This window comes from Thalassophryne amazonica, chromosome 3, assembly GCF_902500255.1.
Source record: "Thalassophryne amazonica chromosome 3, fThaAma1.1, whole genome shotgun sequence".
NCBI classification, from domain to species: Eukaryota; Metazoa; Chordata; class Actinopteri; order Batrachoidiformes; family Batrachoididae; genus Thalassophryne; species Thalassophryne amazonica.
Genome location: NC_047105.1, coordinates 5,598,863 through 5,618,353, shown reverse-complemented (window position 1 = coordinate 5,618,353; position 19,491 = coordinate 5,598,863). Strand labels below are relative to the sequence as shown.

Sequence of the window (19,491 nt, the reverse complement as noted above, 5' to 3'; positions counted from 1 at the left end):
ATCATGCATAATCCCAATAATTGTGTATGCAGGAGAGTCAGTGGTAACAACAAAAAAGGAGGGGAAAATGAGGAACCAAATTTTGGACAATATAGTAAAACGGCTCCTAATACTACCAACAACAACACCGAGAGAAATCATGTATGCGGAAACAGGGCTGTGGGATATAGACCATATAATACAAAAAACAAGATTTAACTTCCAAAAAAGGATAGATACAGTAGGATCAGACCTAATGAAAAGAATAATCAACAACAATAGTAAACCATGGAAAAGGGAAGTCAACAGGATTAAGGAAAAACTGCAGATAACGGATCAAATAAGCAAAGGAGATATAAAAAGGAAAATAGGCGAACAGCTAAAGAAGAATATCAAAGAACAAGGAGAGATCAAATCAAAGGTAAAACATTACACTGAAAACATAAAAACATTGGAAGTAGGAAAAAGGAAACCCTACCTGGACAAACTAAACAGGATGGAAGCACATAGCATCATGATGGCAAGAACAAGAATGCTGGCAGTAAAATGCAACTATAGGAATAAATATGCCAATGTATCCTGTAGGTTCTGCAATGCTGAGGAGGAAACTCAAAAACATATACTAGAGGAATGCCAGCAAGTCAATAGGCAAGAATGCCCGAAAGTAACAACGGAGGATATCTTTGAAGAAGATACAACCAAATTAAGAGAAACTGCAAAAGCTCTTACATGGATCGAGGAAAAGCTAAAACACTAATGTGCTGCTCCCCCCTCAGAACGGTAGGGGAGCCCCCAGCAGACCTGGGAACGCACACACGAGAAGAAGAAGAAGGGAGATGTTGAACACGAAGGACAAGTGATCTCCAGGATCAGGGTTACTGACCTCTTTGCCCCAAATTCAGCACTTTAAACACATGCAGATGGACGTCTGATGGTCGAGTCCAGGAATCATTGAAAGCTCGGATCTCAGTCTGGATCCAGGATCATCGCAAACATGCACTCTGATTCATCACTCAGCTTCTCCACTGCTGATCCAGGAGTTTAGAAATCTATTTGCACAAACACAAATATTTAGATTTATTTTGAAGGCTCGTCCCGGATGTCCGATGTGTGACGTCGTGTGCCTTGACGCGAACACGCTGACTCGGAAACCAAACAGTGATTTCGGATTCAAACAGAGTTACGTGTCAATTTTGTTTGCCGAGTTTTAGATCAGTTTGGTGAGTTTTTCCACGTCACTTGTCTGTCTGTTTGAAATGTCGATTTGAGAGGCAGAACGAGACCGTTGATGGACTCGTTAGTGGGCAGGTGATAAAGTGTAAATTAGCCGGTTTAGCTTAAACAAGCTAGCGTCAGTCACAGAAAAGTCAGTCTGATTTATTCAAACACCAAATTAAAAGACTTTTCAATAATACTCTGACCGGGTTTAATGTTTTTAAGCTGACTTGGTTAAATTTGCTGTGGCTGTTCTGTTGCTTTCGAACGTGTTCAGGTAAACTGGTTTTTCGGGAATCATGGATCCGGTTCAGTCAGTCAGTCAGTCTGAATCCATACAGACACTAGAGGGCGCACTCACTGTGCTGAACACACGCACACCACCTTTTCTGTCCAGGATCAAAAAGCGACTCAGTTATTTACTAAAAGCAATAACGGGTATTTGTAAAAGTTGGTCCATCTTTCATGTTAGGGTTTTACAACACACACACTTTTTCTTTCATTTCTGTGATAAATGTTTGGTTTTTCCTGTCATTTGTACTTAAATGCATACTGGCAAAAATCTTTTTGCATTTTACGAGAATTAAAGCAGTAAACATGATGTACAGTAATTATTAGTTTTTTTTTTTTTTTTAGGGCAGTAAACTTTATTTCAGTCAGTGCTGCCAACAGACAAGTGATGGAATTATTGATTTTTCAGAAAATTGAAAAGGACAGAAATATAAAAGCCATTTAAACCACTGAGTAAATTCAGAAATAGGTTTTGAACATTGATAAATACACACTGACACAATGAAAGGCTGTGATTCAGTGGACATACTGGAAAATATGGACGTCTTAGTTAGATTTAGTCCTCTTGAAGGCAAAGTTGGCATGAGAGCGCCATCACCCGAGCGCCGCTGCGGGTCAGATCCACGCGGCTCTGTGGGTCAGGGCCCATGTTTTTCAGCTGCATCATTACGAGTCACATGGTCCTCGTGGGGGCGCGGGAGGCAGTGCGCATAGGGGGCTTGGACCCTGTGTCTACCTGCTGGCAGGTCTTGGTTTTACTGATATGTCTGTGAGTCCACTGCAGTGGACACTGAACATTCTGTGCCTCCCCCCCCAGAGACACGAGTTGTTCTGTGGACAATAAAAACTCACTGTTAATGAGAGAAACGGGCAGAAAACAGTCCATCAAAAACCAACCCTTTGGTTTGATAGTTTTATTTGGGCATTTAAAAAAACATAAAATCTGCTGAAGATTAAAGAAGCTTCAAGAGCAGCGTCCTTATTTACGCTGTGGCCTTCAGAGGTGGTGATGGTAAACAGGCAGACATGACATGAAAAACTGGTTCAAAAACTGCAATTAAAGTCTTTGCTGCAGTGATGAGACCTTCTCTAAAGAGGGGCGGGGCCAAGATACACTGTGACATCACTCCACCCAGTAATTCTATTGTTCAAAACATCGTCCTCACACCCGAAATCTTAACAACTTCTATGACATCACTGTGACTTCAGCCACTCCACAGAGGACAAATATCTGAGTCTCTGATGAAACGGTTTCAGTAAACCACAGACACAAAGAACGAATGAAACACAGACAACTACTGACACAATCAAACACGAATACTGACACATCATACGACTCAAAAACAAATACTGACACAAAGTACAAATGAAACACAGACAACTACTGACACAATCAAACACGAATACTGACACATCATACGACTCAAAAACAAATACTGACACAAAGTACAAATGAAACACAAGACAACTACTGACACAATCAAACACGAATACTGACACACAGTACGACTCAAAAACAAATACTGACACAAAGTACAAATGAAACACAGACAACTACTGACACAATCAAACACGAATACTGACACATCGTACGACTCAAAAACAAATACTGAAACACAGACAACTACTGACACAATCAAACACGAATACTGACACATAGTACGACTCAAAAACAAATACTGACACAAAGTACAAATGAAACACAGACAACTACTGACACAATCAAACACGAATACTGACACATCGTACGACTCAAAAACAAATACTGAAACACAGACAACTACTGACACGATCAAACACGAATACTGACACATAGTACGACTCAAAAACAAATACTGACACAAAGTACAAATGAAACACAGACAACTACTGACACAATCAAACATGAATACTGACACATCGTACGACTCAAAAACAAATACTGACACAAAGTACAAATGAAACAGACAACTACTGACACAATCAAACACGAATACTGACACATAGTACGACTCAAAAACAAATACTGACACAAAGTACAAATGAAACACAAGACAACTACTGACACAATCAAACACGAATACTGACACATCGTACGACTCAAAAACAAATACAGACACAAAGTACAAATGAAACACAAGACAACTACTGACACAATCAAACACGAATACTGACACATCATACGACTCAAAAACAAATACTGACACAAAGTACAAATGAAACACAGACAACTACTGACACAATCAAACACGAATACTGACACATCATACGACTCAAAAACAAATACTGACACAAAGTACAAATGAAACACAAGACAACTACTGACACAATCAAACACGAATACTGACACACCGTACGACTCAAAAACAAATACTGACACAAAGTACAAATGAAACACAGACAACTACTGACACAATCAAACACGCATACTGACACACGGTACGACTCAAAAACAAATACTGACACAAAGTACAAATGAAACACAAGACAACTACTGACACAATCAAACACGAATACTGACACATCGTACGACTCAAAAACAAATACTGACACAAAGTACAAATGAAACACAGACAACTACTGACACAATCAAACACGCATACTGACACACGGTACGACTCAAAAACAAATACTGACACAAAGTACAAATGAAACACAAGGCAACTACTGACACAGTCAAACACGAACACTGTCACACGGTACGACGCAAAAAACAAATACCGACACAAAGTACAAATGAAACACAAGGCAACTACTGACACAGTCAAACACGAACACTGTCACACGGTACGACGCAAAAACAAATACCGACACAAAGTACAAATGAAACACAAGGCAACTACTGACACAGTCAAACACGAACACTGACACACGGTACGACGCAAAAACAAATACCGACACAAAGTACAAATGAAACACAAGGCAACTACTGACACAGTCAAACACGAACACTGTCACACGGTACGACGCAAAAACAAATACCGACACAAAGTACAAATGAAACACAAGGCAACTACTGACACAGTCAAACACGAACACTGTCACACGGTACGACGCAAAAACAAATACCGACGCAAAGTACAAATGAAACACAAGGCAACTACTGACACAGTCAAACACGAACACTGTCACACGGTACGACGCAAAAACAAATACCGACACAAAGTACAAATGAAACACAAGGCAACTACTGACACAGTCAAACACGAACACTGTCACACGGTACGACGCAAAAACAAATACCGACACAAAGTACAAATGAAACACAAGACAACTACTGACACAATCAAACATGAATACTGACACATCGTACGACTCAAAAACAAATACTGACACAAAGTACAAATGAAACAGACAACTACTGACACAATCAAACACGAATACTGACACATAGTACGACTCAAAAACAAATACTGACACAAAGTACAAATGAAACACAAGACAACTACTGACACAATCAAACACGAATACTGACACATCGTACGACTCAAAAACAAATACAGACACAAAGTACAAATGAAACACAAGACAACTACTGACACAAACACGAATACTGACACATCGTACGACTCAAAAACAAATACTGACACAAAGTACAAATGAAACACAAGACAACTACTGACACAATCAAACACGAATACTGACACACCGTACGACTCAAAAACAAATACTGACACAAAGTACAAATGAAACACAGACAACTACTGACACAATCAAACACGCATACTGACACACGGTACGACTCAAAAACAAATACTGACACAAAGTACAAATGAAACACAAGACAACTACTGACACAATCAAACACGAATACTGACACATCGTACGACTCAAAAACAAATACTGACACAAAGTACAAATGAAACACAGACAACTACTGACACAATCAAACACGCATACTGACACACGGTACGACTCAAAAACAAATACTGACACAAAGTACAAATGAAACACAAGGCAACTACTGACACAGTCAAACACGAACACTGTCACACGGTACGACGCAAAAACAAATACCGACACAAAGTACAAATGAAACACAAGGCAACTACTGACACAGTCAAACACGAACACTGTCACACGGTACGACGCAAAAACAAATACCGACACAAAGTACAAATGAAACACAAGGCAACTACTGACACAGTCAAACACGAACACTGTCACACGGTACGACGCAAAAACAAATACCGACACAAAGTACAAATGAAACACAAGGCAACTACTGACACAGTCAAACACGAACACTGTCACACGGTACGACGCAAAAACAAATACCGACACAAAGTACAAATGAAACACAAGGCAACTACTGACACAGTCAAACACGAACACTGTCACACGGTACGACGCAAAAACAAATACCGACACAAAGTACAAATGAAACACAAGGCAACTACTGACACAGTCAAACACGAACACTGTCACACGGTACGACGCAAAAACAAATACCGACGCAACGTACAAATGAAACACAAGGCAACTACTGACACAGTCAACACGAACACTGTCACACGGTACGACGCAAAAACAAATACCGACGCAACGTACAAATGAAACACAAGGCAACCACTGACACAGTCAAACACGAACACTGTCACACGGTACGACGCAAAAACAAATACCGACGCAACGTACAAATGAAACACAAGGCAACCACTGACACAGTCAAACACGAACACTGTCACACGGTACGACGCAAAAACAAATACCGACGCAAAGTACAAATGAAACACAAGGCAACCACTGACACAGTCAAACACGAACACTGTCACACGGTACGACGCAAAAACAAATACCGACGCAAAGTAAAAATGACACACAAGGCAACCACTGACACAGTCAAACACGAACACTGTCACACGGTACGACGCAAAAAACAAATACCGACGCAAAGTAAAAATGACACACAAGGCAACCACTGACACAGTCAAACACGAACACTGTCACACGGTACGACGCAAAAACAAATACCGACGCAAAGTAAAAATGACACACAAGGCAACCACTGACACAGTCAAACACGAACACTGTCACACGGTACGACGCAAAAACAAATACCGACGCAAAGTACAAATGACACACAAGGCAACCACTGACACAGTCAAACACGAACACTGTCACACGGTACGACGCAAAAACAAATACCGACGCAAAGTACAAATGACACACAAGGCAACCACTGACACAGTCAAACACGAACACTGTCACACGGTACGACGCAAAAACAAATACCGACGCAAAGTACAAATGACACACAAGGCAACCACTGACACAGTCAAACACGAACACTGTCACACGGTACGACGCAAAAACAAATACCGACGCAACGTACAAATGACACACAAGGCAACCACTGACACAGTCAAACACGAACACTGTCACACGGTACGACGCAAAAACAAATACCGACGCAAAGTACAAATGACACACAAGGCAACCACTGACACAGTCAAACACGAACACTGTCACACGGTACGACGCAAAAACAAATACCGACGCAAAGTACAAATGACACACAAGGCAACCACTGACACAGTCAAACACGAACACTGTCACACGGTACGACGCAAAAACAAATACCGACGCAAAGTAAAAATGACACACAAGGCAACCACTGACACAGTCAAACACGAACACTGTCACACGGTACGACGCAAAAACAAATACCGACGCAAAGTACAAATGACACACAAGGCAACCACTGACACAGTCAAACACGAACACTGTCACACGGTACGACGCAAAAACAAATACCGACGCAAAGTACAAATGACACACAAGGCAACCACTGACACAGTCAAACACGAACACTGTCACACGGTACGACGCAAAAACAAATACCGACGCAAAGTACAAATGACACACAAGGCAACCACTGACACAGTCAAACACGAACACTGTCACACGGTACGACGCAAAAACAAATACCGACGCAAAGTACAAATGACACACAAGGCAACCACTGACACAGTCAAACACGAACACTGTCACACGGTACGACGCAAAAACAAATACCGACGCAAAGTACAAATGACACACAAGGCAACCACTGACACAGTCAAACACGAACACTGTCACACGGTACGACGCAAAAACAAATACCGACGCAAAGTACAAATGACACACAAGGCAACCACTGACACAGTCAAACACGAACACTGTCACACGGTACGACGCAAAAACAAATACCGACGCAAAGTACAAATGACACACAAGGCAACCACTGACACAGTCAAACACGAACACTGTCACACGGTACGACGCAAAAACAAATACCGACGCAAAGTACAAATGACACACAAGGCAACCACTGACACAGTCAAACACGAACACTGTCACACGGTACGACGCAAAAACAAATACCGACGCAAAGTACAAATGACACACAAGGCAACCACTGACACAGTCAAACACGAACACTGTCACACGGTACGACGCAAAAACAAATACCGACGCAAAGTACAAATGACACACAAGGCAACCACTGACACAGTCAAACACGAACACTGTCACACGGTACGACGCAAAAACAAATACCGACGCAAAGTACAAATGACACACAAGGCAACCACTGACACAGTCAAACACGAACACTGTCACACGGTACGACGCAAAAACAAATACCGACGCAAAGTACAAATGACACACAAGGCAACCACTGACACAGTCAAACACGAACACTGTCACACGGTACGACGCAAAAACAAATACCGACGCAAAGTACAAATGACACACAAGGCAACCACTGACACAGTCAAACACGAACACTGTCACACGGTACGACGCAAAAACAAATACCGACGCAAAGTACAAATGACACACAAGGCAACCACTGACACAGTCAAACACGAACACTGTCACACGGTACGACGCAAAAACAAATACCGACGCAAAGTACAAATGACACACAAGGCAACTACTGACACAGTCAAACACGAACACTGTCACACGGTACGACGCAAAAACAAATACCGACGCAAAGTACAAATGACACACAAGGCAACTACTGACACAGTCAAACACGAACACTGTCACACGGTACGACGCAAAAACAAATACCGACGCAAAGTACAAATGACACACAAGGCAACTACTGACACAGTCAAACACGAACACTGTCACACGGTACGACGCAAAAACAAATATCGACGCAAAGTACAAATGACACACAAGGCAACTACTGACACAGTCAAACACGAACACTGTCACACGGTACGACGCAAAAACAAATACCGACGCAAAGTACAAATGACACACAAGGCAACTACTGACACAGTCAAACACGAACACTGTCACACGGTACGACGCAAAAACAAATACCGACGCAAAGTACAAATGACACACAAGGCAACTACTGACACAGTCAAACACGAACACTGTCACACGGTACGACGCAAAAACAAATACCGACACAAAGTACAAATGAAACACAAGGCAACTACTGACACAGTCAAACACGAACACTGTCACACGGTACGACGCAAAAACAAATACCGACGCAAAGTACAAATGACACACAAGGCAACTACTGACACAGTCAAACACGAACACTGTCACACGGTACGACGCAAAAACAAATACCGACGCAAAGTACAAATGACACACAAGGCAACTACTGACACAGTCAAACACGAACACTGTCACACGGTACGACGCAAAAACAAATACCGACGCAAAGTACAAATGACACACAAGGCAACTACTGACACAGTCAAACACGAACACTGTCACACGGTACGACGCAAAAACAAATACCGACGCAAAGTACAAATGACACACAAGGCAACTACGGACACAGTCAAACACGAACACTGTCACACGGTACGACGCAAAAACAAATACCGACGCAAAGTACAAATGACACACAAGGCAACTACTGACACAGTCAAACACGAACACTGTCACACGGTACGACGCAAAAACAAATACCGACGCAAAGTACAAATGACACACAAGGCAACCACTGACACAGTCAAACACGAACACTGTCACACGGTACGACGCAAAAACAAATACCGACGCAAAGTACAAATGACACACAAGGCAACCACTGACACAGTCAAACACGAACACTGTCACACGGTACGACGCAAAAACAAATACCGACGCAAAGTACAAATGACACACAAGGCAACCACTGACACAGTCAAACACGAACACTGTCACACGGTACGACGCAAAAACAAATACCGACGCAAAGTACAAATGACACACAAGGCAACCACTGACACAGTCAAACACGAACACTGTCACACGGTACGACGCAAAAACAAATACCGACGCAAAGTACAAATGACACACAAGGCAACTGCTGACACGAATACTGACACACGGTACGACTCAAACACAAATACCGACGCAAAGTACGAATGAAACACAAGACAACTGCTGACACGCATACTGACACACAAATACCGACGCAAAGTACGAATGAAACGGACAACTGCTGACACGAATACTGACACACAAATACCGACGCAAAGTACGAATGAAACGGACAACTGCTGACACGAATACTGACACACAAATACCGACGCAAAGTACGAATGAAACGGACAACTGCTGACACGAATACTGACACACAAATACCGACGCAAAGTACGAATGAAACGGACAACTGCTGACACGAATACTGACACACAAATACCGCCGCAAAGTACGAATGAAACGGACAACTGCTGACACGAATACTGACACACAAATACCGACGCAAAGTACGAATGAAACGGACAACTGCTGACACGAATACTGACACACAAATACCGACGCAAAGTACGAATGAAACGGACAACTGCTGACACGAATACTGACACACGGTACGACTCAAACACAAATACTGACACATAGAACGAATCAAAAACAATTACTGACACAAAGTACAAATCAAACACAGACGAATACTGACACAATCAAACACAGGAATACTGACACAAACACAGATGATTACTGACACAAACACAGATGATTACTGACACAAACACAGACGACTACTGACAATCAAAAACAAATACTGACACATAGTACGAATCAAACACAGATGAATACTGACACATAGTATGAGTCAAACACAAATACTGACACACAATACGAATGAAACAGACGACTAGTGACACAATCAAACACAGGAATACTGACACAAACACAGATGACTACTGACACAATCAAACACGATACGAAAAGGCTCTTTTCGTATTGTGCACCCACCCTGTGGAACAGTCTTCCTGCGACCGTGAGGCTTTCTGAGTCCGTGGACATTTTTAAGTCAAGACTCAAAACCTATTTTTATTCTTTCTTATGAATAGTTTTTATTTTTATTTGTTTTGTTCTTTTACTTCTGTTTTTATTTACATATTTGAATTTTTTTTTATTAATTTTTAACTATTTATAAAATTTTATGTTGACTTGTGTTATGTAAGGCGCCTTGAGGCGGCTTTTGCTGTGATTTGGCGCATTATAAGCTAATTAAATTAAACACAGACAACTGACACAATCACAAATACTGACACAAAGTACGAATCAAACACCGATGAATACTGACACAAAGTACAAATCAAACACCGATGAATACTGACACAAAGTACGAATCAAACACCGATGAATACTGACACAATCACAGACAACTACTGACACAATCAAACACAGACGACTACTGACGCAGTCACAAATAATGACAAAGTACAAATCAAACAGATGACTACTGACAATCAAACAGATGACTGCTGACACAGACTACTGACACAAAGTACGAATCAAACACAGATGAATACTGACAATCACAAATGACTACTGACACAATCAAACAGACGATGACTGATGCAATCAAACAGACGACTACTGACACAAAGTACGAATCAAACACAGATGAATACTGACAATCACAGAATCAAAAACTAATCTGTTCATCATCTGTTTGTGTCAGTACTACTGACAAACAGACGATTACTAACTCAGTCGTTTGTGTTTGTCAGTAGTACTGACACAAACACAGATGACTACTGACACAAACACGGACGACAACTGGCACAAACACAATCAAACGCAAATACTAACACAAAGTACGAATCAAACACAGACGAATACCCCCCCCTCCCCCCCACTCTTTCTTTTTTATTGGATGCAGCATTATTAAGATTTGTTGTTGTTGCTGCTTAAATATCATTCACAGAAATTGTGTAGACTGTGTAGAAGTTCAAATTAAGTTTTGAATTTGGAAAAATAAATGAAACAAGCCAGACTAAATGACGCTGACCTCATCATCTAGCGGTTAATTAATGAGGCGACTTTGTTCTTTCTTCCCGCGGATTGACTCTGTGTGTGACTTCCCCCCTCAGTCGCCTCCTGGTGGTTATCCTGATATTGCTGACCTGCGGTCTTCCTGGTGACAGTTGCTAAGGGCAGAAAGATGAAGGCTTTGATTCTGGTGGGGGGTTATGGGACCCGGCTGCGGCCTCTGACCCTCAGCATCCCCAAACCACTGGTGGAGTTCTGCAACAAACCCATCCTGCTGCACCAGGTGGAGGCGCTGGTCAAGGTACGGCAGAAGGGGCTGATGGGAAATGAACGGCAGCTCGTTGAAGTTGTGTTCAGGTTTAGCCGTTTTGGGTGTCTGTAGTGACGTTAGCCATCTGCGCTGTGGCGTGGGCTGGTCATTTGTTCTGTCTGTGGGTTTTTGGCGTCTGAGTGAATGTGAACGTGTGCTCGCAGGCCGGCGTGGACCACGTGATTCTGGCGGTGAGCTACATGTCCGAGCTGCTGGAGCGGGAGATGAGAGTCCAGGAGCAGCAGGTACGTGAAGCTTCTCAGAAAGTTAGCATTTCATGTTAAATCTGGTGACATTCTCTCACGTTTTTAGACACAAACATTCTTCAGGTTCATCATCTGATGGATTCATAAAATCAATCCTCCAGTCGGCAGATCGGTTCTTAAACTCAGTGTTTTTTTTTTTTGTTTTTTTTCCATCTCGCTGTAGAACCACACCAGCAAATTTTCAGATTGAAATATTTCTTATTTTATCCTCCTCCTTCTGCTTTCAATATTTTACTCCCCCTGGTGGCTGTGACTGGTGGTGCAAATCTGACACGAGTCGTGCTAGTTTTGTTCACACTCAGTCACACAAAAACTGTAATGAGTTGATTTATTAATTGCTCGGTGGACAGAATCTAGATTTTCAAATAGATTAAGGTGTAATGCTGCCCTCTGCTGTCCATTTATTAACATCAGCTGGACAAAGCAGAACACGTGTGTACGTGAGATTTCACTTTGTCACAACTTTTATCTTTGGAAGTGTATAAAAGAGCATCCCATGGCTGTTCTGATAATTGATTAATCAGTTGATTATTATTATTATTGATGAGTGGATTAGTTGGTTAGTAAAATGGGGAAAAGTCGATCAGTGTTGTCCAGGTTGATGCTTTCAGGTGTCTTATTTTGTCAACAATCAAATATAGTCAGAGAGGAGTAAAAGAAATCAGGAAATGTGCCTTTTCATGTCTCTGGAGCTGTTGTCTGTTGCGTCATCGGTTCTTCAGCTTCACAATCAATCAATCAATCAATTTTTTTATATAGCGCCAAATCACAACAAACAGTTGCCCCAAGGCGCTTTATATTGTAAGGCAAGGCCATACAATAATTATGTAAAACCCCAACGGTCAAAACGACCCCCTGTGAGCAAGCACTTGGCTACAGTGGGAAGGAAAAACTCCCTTTTAACAGGAAGAAACCTCCAGCAGAACCAGGCTCAGGGAGGGGCAGTCCTCTGCTGGGACTGGTTGGGGCTGAGGGAGAGAACCAGGAAAAAGACATGCTGTGGAGGGGAGCAGAGATCGATCACTAATGATTAAATGCAGAGTTGTGCATACAGAGCAAAAAGAGAAGGAAACAGTGCATCATGGGAACCTCCCAGCAGTCTACGTCTATAGCAGCATAACTAAGGGATGGTTCAGGGTCACCTGATCCAGCCCTAACTATAAGCTTTAGCAAAAAGGAAAGTTTTAAGCCTAATCTTAAAAGTAGAGAGGGTGTCTGTCTCCCTGATCTGAATTGGGAGCTGGTTCCACAGGAGAGGAGCCTGAAAGCTGAAGGCTCTGCCTCCATTCTACTCTTACAAACCCTAGGAACTACAAGTAAGCCTGCAGTGTGAGAGCGAAGTGCTCTATTGGGGTGATATGGTACTATGAGGTCCCTAAGATAAGATGGGACCTGATTATTCAAAACCTTATAAGTAAGAAGAAGAATTTTAAATTCTATTCTAGAATTAACAGGAAGCCAATGAAGAGAGGCCAATATGGGTGAGATATGCTCTCTCCTTCTAGTCCCCGTCAGTACTCTAGCTGCAGCATTTTGAATTAACTGAAGGCTTTTTAGGGAACTTTTAGGACAACCTGATAATAATGAATTACAATAGTCCAGCCTAGAGGAAATAAATGCATGAATTAGTTTTTCAGCATCACTCTGAGACAAGACCTTTCTGATTTTAGAGATATTGCGTAAATGCAAAAAAGCAGTCCTACATATTTGTTTAATATGCGCTTTGAATGACATATCCTGATCAAAAATGACTCCAAGATTTCTCACAGTATTACTAGAGGTCAGGGTAATGCCATCCAGAGTAAGGATCTGGTTAGACACCATGTTTCTAAGATTTGTGGGGCCAAGTACAATAGCTTCAGATTTATCTGAGTTTAAAAGCAGGAAATTAGAGGTCATCCATGTCTTTATGTCTGTAAGACAATCCTGCAGTTTAGCTAATTGGTGTGTGTCCTCTGGCTTCATGGATAGATAAAGCTGGGTATCATCTGCGTAACAATGAAAATTTAAGCAATACCGTCTAATAATACTGCCTAAGGGAAGCGTGTATAAAGTGAATAAAATTGGTCCTAGCACAGAACCTTGTGGAACTCCATAATTAACTTTAGTCTGTGAAGAAGATTCCCCATTTACATGAACAAATTGTAATCTATTAGACAAATATGATTCAAACCACCGCAGCGCAGTGCCTTTAATACCTATGGCATGCTCTAATCTCTGTAATAAAATTTTATGGTCAACAGTATCAAAAGCAGCACTGAGGTCTAACAGAACAAGCACAGAGATGAGTCCACTGTCCGAGGCCATAAGAAGATCATTTGTAACCTTCACTAATGCTGTTTCTGTACTATGATGAATTCTAAAACCTGACTGAAACTCTTCAAATAGACCATTCCTCTGCAGATGATCAGTTAGCTGTTTTACAACTACCCTTTCAAGAATTTTTGAGAGAAAAGGAAGGTTGGAGATTGGCCTATAATTAGCTAAGATAGCTGGGTCAAGTGATGGCTTTTTAAGTAATGGTTTAATTACTGCCACCTTAAAAGCCTGTGGTACATAGCCAACTAACAAAGATAGATTGATCATATTTAAGATCGAAGCATTAAATAATGGTAGGGCTTCCTTGAGCAGCCTGGTAGGAATGGGGTCTAATAAACATGTTGATGGTTTGGATGAAGTAACTAATGAAAATAACTCAGACAGAACAATCGGAGAGAAAGAGTCTAACCAAATACCGGCATCACTGAAAGCAGCCAAAGATAACGATACGTCTTTGGGATGGTTATGAGTAATTTTTTCTCTAATAGTTAAAATTTTGTTAGCAAAGAAAGTCATGAAGTCATTACTAGTTAAAATTAATGGAATACTCAGCTCAATAGAGCTCTGACTCTTTGTCAGCCTGGCTACAGTGCTGAAAAGAAACCTGGGGTTGTTCTTATTTTCTTCAATTAGTGATGAGTAGAAAGATGTCCTAGCTTTACGGAGGGCTTTTTTATAGAGCAACAGACTCTTTTTCCAGGCTAAGTGAAGATCTTCTAAATTAGTGAGACGCCATTTCCTCTCCAACTTACGGGTTATCTGCTTTAAGCTACGAGTTTGTGAGTTATACCACGGAGTCAGGCACTTCTGATTTAAAGCTCTCTTTTTCAGAGGAGCTACAGCATCCAAAGTTGTCTTCAGTGAGGATGTAAAACTATTGATGAGATACTCTATCTCACTTACAGAGTTTAGGTAGCTACTGTGCACTGTGTTGGTATATGGCATTAGAGAACATAAAGAAGGAATCATATCCTTAAACCTAGTTACAGCGCTTTCTGAAAGACTTCTAGTGTAATGAAACTTATTCCCCACTGCTGGGTAGTCCATCAGAGTAAATGTAAATGTTATTAAGAAATGATCAGACAGAAGGGAGTTTTCAGGGAATACTGTTAAGTCTTCAATTTCCATACCATAAGTCAGAACAAGATCTAAGATATGATTAAAGTGGTGGGTGGACTCATTTACATTTTGAGCAAAGCCATTAGAGTCTAATAATAGATTAAATGCAGTGTTGAGGCTGTCATTCTCAGCATCTGTGTGGATGTTAAAATCGCCCACTATAATTATCTTATCTGAGCTAAGCACTAAGTCAGACAAAAGGTCTGAAAATTCACAGAGAAACTCACAGTAACGACCAGGTGGATGATAGATAATAACAAATAAAACTGGTTTTTGGGACTTCCAATTTGGATGGACAAGACTAAGAGTCAAGCTTTCAAATGAATTAAAGCTCTGTCTGGGTTTTTGATTAATTAATAAGCTGGAATGGAAGATTGCTGCTAATCCTCCGCCCCGGCCCGTGCTACGAGCATTCTGACAGTTAGTGTGACTCGGGGGTGTTGACTCATTTAAACTAACATATTCATCCTGCTGTAACCAGGTTTCTGTAAGGCAGAATAAATCAATATGTTGATCAATTATTATATCATTTACCAACAGGGACATAGAAGAGAGAGACCTAATGTTTAATAGACCACATTTAACTGTTTTAGTCTGTGGTGCAGTTGAAGGTGCTATATTATTTTTTCTTTTGAATTTTTATGCTTAAATAGATTTTTGCTGGTTATTGGTAGTCTGGGAGCAGGCACCGTCTCTACGGGGATGGGGTAATGAGGGGATGGCAGGGGGAGAGAAGCTGCAGAGAGGTGTGTAAGACTACAACTCTGCTTCCTGGTCCCAACCCTGGATAGTCACGGTTTGGAGGATTTAAGAAAATTGGCCAGATTTCTAGAAATGAGAGCTGCTCCATCCAAAGTGGGATGGATGCCGTCTCTCCTAACAAGACCAGGTTTTCCCCAGAAGCTTTGCCAATTATCTATGAAGCCCACCTCATTTTTTGGACACCACTCAGACAGCCAGCAATTCAAGGAGAACATGCGGCTAAACATGTCACTCCCGGTCCGATTGGGGAGGGGCCCAGAGAAAACTACAGAGTCTGACATTGTTTTTGCAAAGTTACACACCGATTTAATGTTAATTTTAGTGACCTCCGATTGGCGTAACCGGGTGTCATTACTGTCGACGTGAATTACAATCTTACCAAATTTACGCTTAGCCTTAGCCAGCAGTTTCAAATTTCCTTCAATGTCGCCTGCTCTGGCCCCCGGAAGACAATTGACTATGGTTGCTGGTGTCGCTAACTTCACATTTCTCAAAACAGAGTCGCCAATAACCAGAGTTTGATCCTCAGCGGGTGTGTCGTCGAGTGGGGAAAAACGGTTAGAAATGTGAATGGGTTGGCGGTGTACACGGGGCTTCTGTTTAGGGCTACGCTTCCTCCTCACAGTCACCCAGTCGGCCTGCTTTCCCGGCTGCTCGGGATCTGCCAGGGGGTAACTAACGGCGGCTAAGCTACCTTGGTCCGCACCGACTACAGGGGCCTGGCTAGCTGTAGAATTTTCCACGGTGCGGAGCCGAGTCTCCAATTCGCCCAGCCTGGCCTCCAAAGCTATGAATAAGCTACACTTATTACAAGTACCGTTACTGCTAAAGGAGGCCGAGGAATAACTAAACATTTCACACCCAGAGCAGAAAAGTGCGGGAGAGACAGGAGAAGCCGCCATGCTAAATCGGCTAAGAGCTAGTAGCTACGCTAAGCTAGCGGATTCCTAAAAACACGCAAAGTGAATAATGTGTAAATAATTTAGAGGTGATTCAGCAGAAGGAGTGCTTTAGTTAAGGCACGTGAAGATTACACTGGGAAACAAATCGTAATCTAGATAACTAGATCAATCTAACTGCGCAGATTAAACAGCTAACAGATACAGAAAAACACCGCTGTGCTCCGGAACAGGAAGTGATACAATACCGCAGTGAGAGCCAACCACAGAGCCAACAACAGTCTACTGATCATATCCAGGTTTGAGTCTCCCATGTGCCTACTGGCAAACTGAAGGTCACATTGAGGCCGCTGGCCGGCGGTGATGGAGGATCGGCTGTGGATCTGTCTGGGTTTGTTTGTTTTTGTTTTGTCCCTGTCTGCAGTGTCCTGAATGTCTCCATCTTGTCTCTGCAGCTGGGGATTCGTATTTCCTTGTCTCATGAGAAGGATCCTCTAGGAACAGGTGAGGCCATCAGAGGTCACTGTTCAAAGGTTTTCATTGAGTGGAAATGGACGAATAATTAGTTAGTCTGTTAACCAATAACTAATCAGCTAACTTAATCATTTATCAGTGTATCATTGTATTATGGGAAATAAAGACATGTCTGTTATTTTATGCTAAATAACTGATGTAATAATCAAATGGAGATCAATCAGTTGATCAGTTTGGGGTGCTGATGATGTCATAGCTTGTGGGCGTGTCTGCACACAGCTGGTCCTCTGGCGTTGGCACGGCAGCTGCTGGACATGGACAGCGAGCCTTTCTTTGTCCTGAACTCTGATGTCATCTGTGATTTTCCCTTCAGCGAGCTGCAGCTGTTCCACAGGAACCACGGCAAAGAAGGAACCATTGTGGTAAGTTCCAACCCGGAAAACTGCCTTCCTCTTGCCTCCAGCACCACTGAAACCAGAATTTGAATCCAGTTCTCAGACTGATTTGACTTTATGATGGACACACGTTCCATTTCACACCTCTACTGGACTGTAAGAAAATCACTCTGTGACGGTGCTGTGCTGCCATCTAGAGGCATGTCTTGGTGTTGCAACTAGATCTAGCTAGATCAATCTAGAGGATTGTCTTGGTGGTGTTTTAATTAAAAATGAGATTAGAATTTACCTGCAATTGGAATTAAATGTTTAAATTACAATATTATTTCATTTTTGTTGGCATGTCCTTCTTTAATTTGTTTCTTTTTGTAGCAGTAGTGAGTTTTCAAAAATTTCCTGGAGTGGTTTTTCTCACTCTGCAGCAGAAGTTGTAAAATTTTTGGTGTTTTGCGTGAAAAGATGAAGGCAGAAAATCTTTTATTTTATTTATTTTGAAGCATTGCATGATGGGATGTTGAGTTCTGTTCTCGTGACTGATGATTAAACGTGTAAAGGTGACGCGTGTGGAGGAGCCTTCGAAGTACGGCGTGGTCGTGTTTGAGGCGGACGGCGGTCAGATCAATCAGTTTGTGGAGAAACCACAGACTTTCGTCTCCAACAAGATCAACGCCGGCATGTACATCTTCAATCCCAGCATCCTCAGCAGGATCCAGGTCTCACACACACACACACACGCACGGACACCGTTTGCTGATGTTCTGAAAAATAACTTTGATCAGATTGATTAATAGTATTAACTAATTTCTCAAAGAATTCTTTTTTTTATCTTTGTGAGTGAAACCAGATCAGACTGGTTTTAAACAGATTGAAGGCAAACTGGTTTAAACCAGATATTTGTATTTTTAAACAACCACTGATATAATTTTTTTTAACTGAGTAAACTTGTCAAAAGTACTGAATTTTTTTGTTTTAAGATTTAAGCTTAAACATGGAAGTGATTGTTGTGAACAATCATCTGTGCTGTTTTTTTCTGGATAACAGTCTGCAGTCATTTGTTGTACTTTTTAACACATCTCAGACACGTCCCCTGAGGAATCCCAGCCTTCTTTGGTGAATCACTCATGTCCCTCTAGATTTGATGGTCTTCTGGCTTGGGCTTTGGTCTTCATTTCCCCCACAGATTGTCAGAGGGATCCAAGTCAGTTCTTTGTGCAGGTCAGTCAGTCATGCTCACTTTGGTCTCCTGGAGG

The 19,491-nt window shown here is 41.7% G+C and overlaps 1 protein-coding gene across 1 annotated transcript in view; it reads left to right on the top strand.

Moving 5' to 3' along the window:
- Positions 1–1,094: 1,094 nt before the first annotated feature.
- Positions 1,095–19,491, top strand: part of gmppb (GDP-mannose pyrophosphorylase B) — a 32,102-nt gene continuing 13,705 nt past the window's right edge. The window contains exons 1-6 of the mRNA XM_034165148.1: positions 1,095–1,199; positions 11,799–11,998; positions 12,172–12,252; positions 17,828–17,876; positions 18,126–18,268; positions 18,796–18,954. Of these exons, the coding sequence (XP_034021039.1) occupies positions 11,870–11,998; positions 12,172–12,252; positions 17,828–17,876; positions 18,126–18,268; positions 18,796–18,954 (561 nt within the window). The 5' untranslated portion in view covers positions 1,095–1,199; positions 11,799–11,869. The remainder of the gene's footprint in view (positions 1,200–11,798; positions 11,999–12,171; positions 12,253–17,827; positions 17,877–18,125; positions 18,269–18,795; positions 18,955–19,491) is intronic.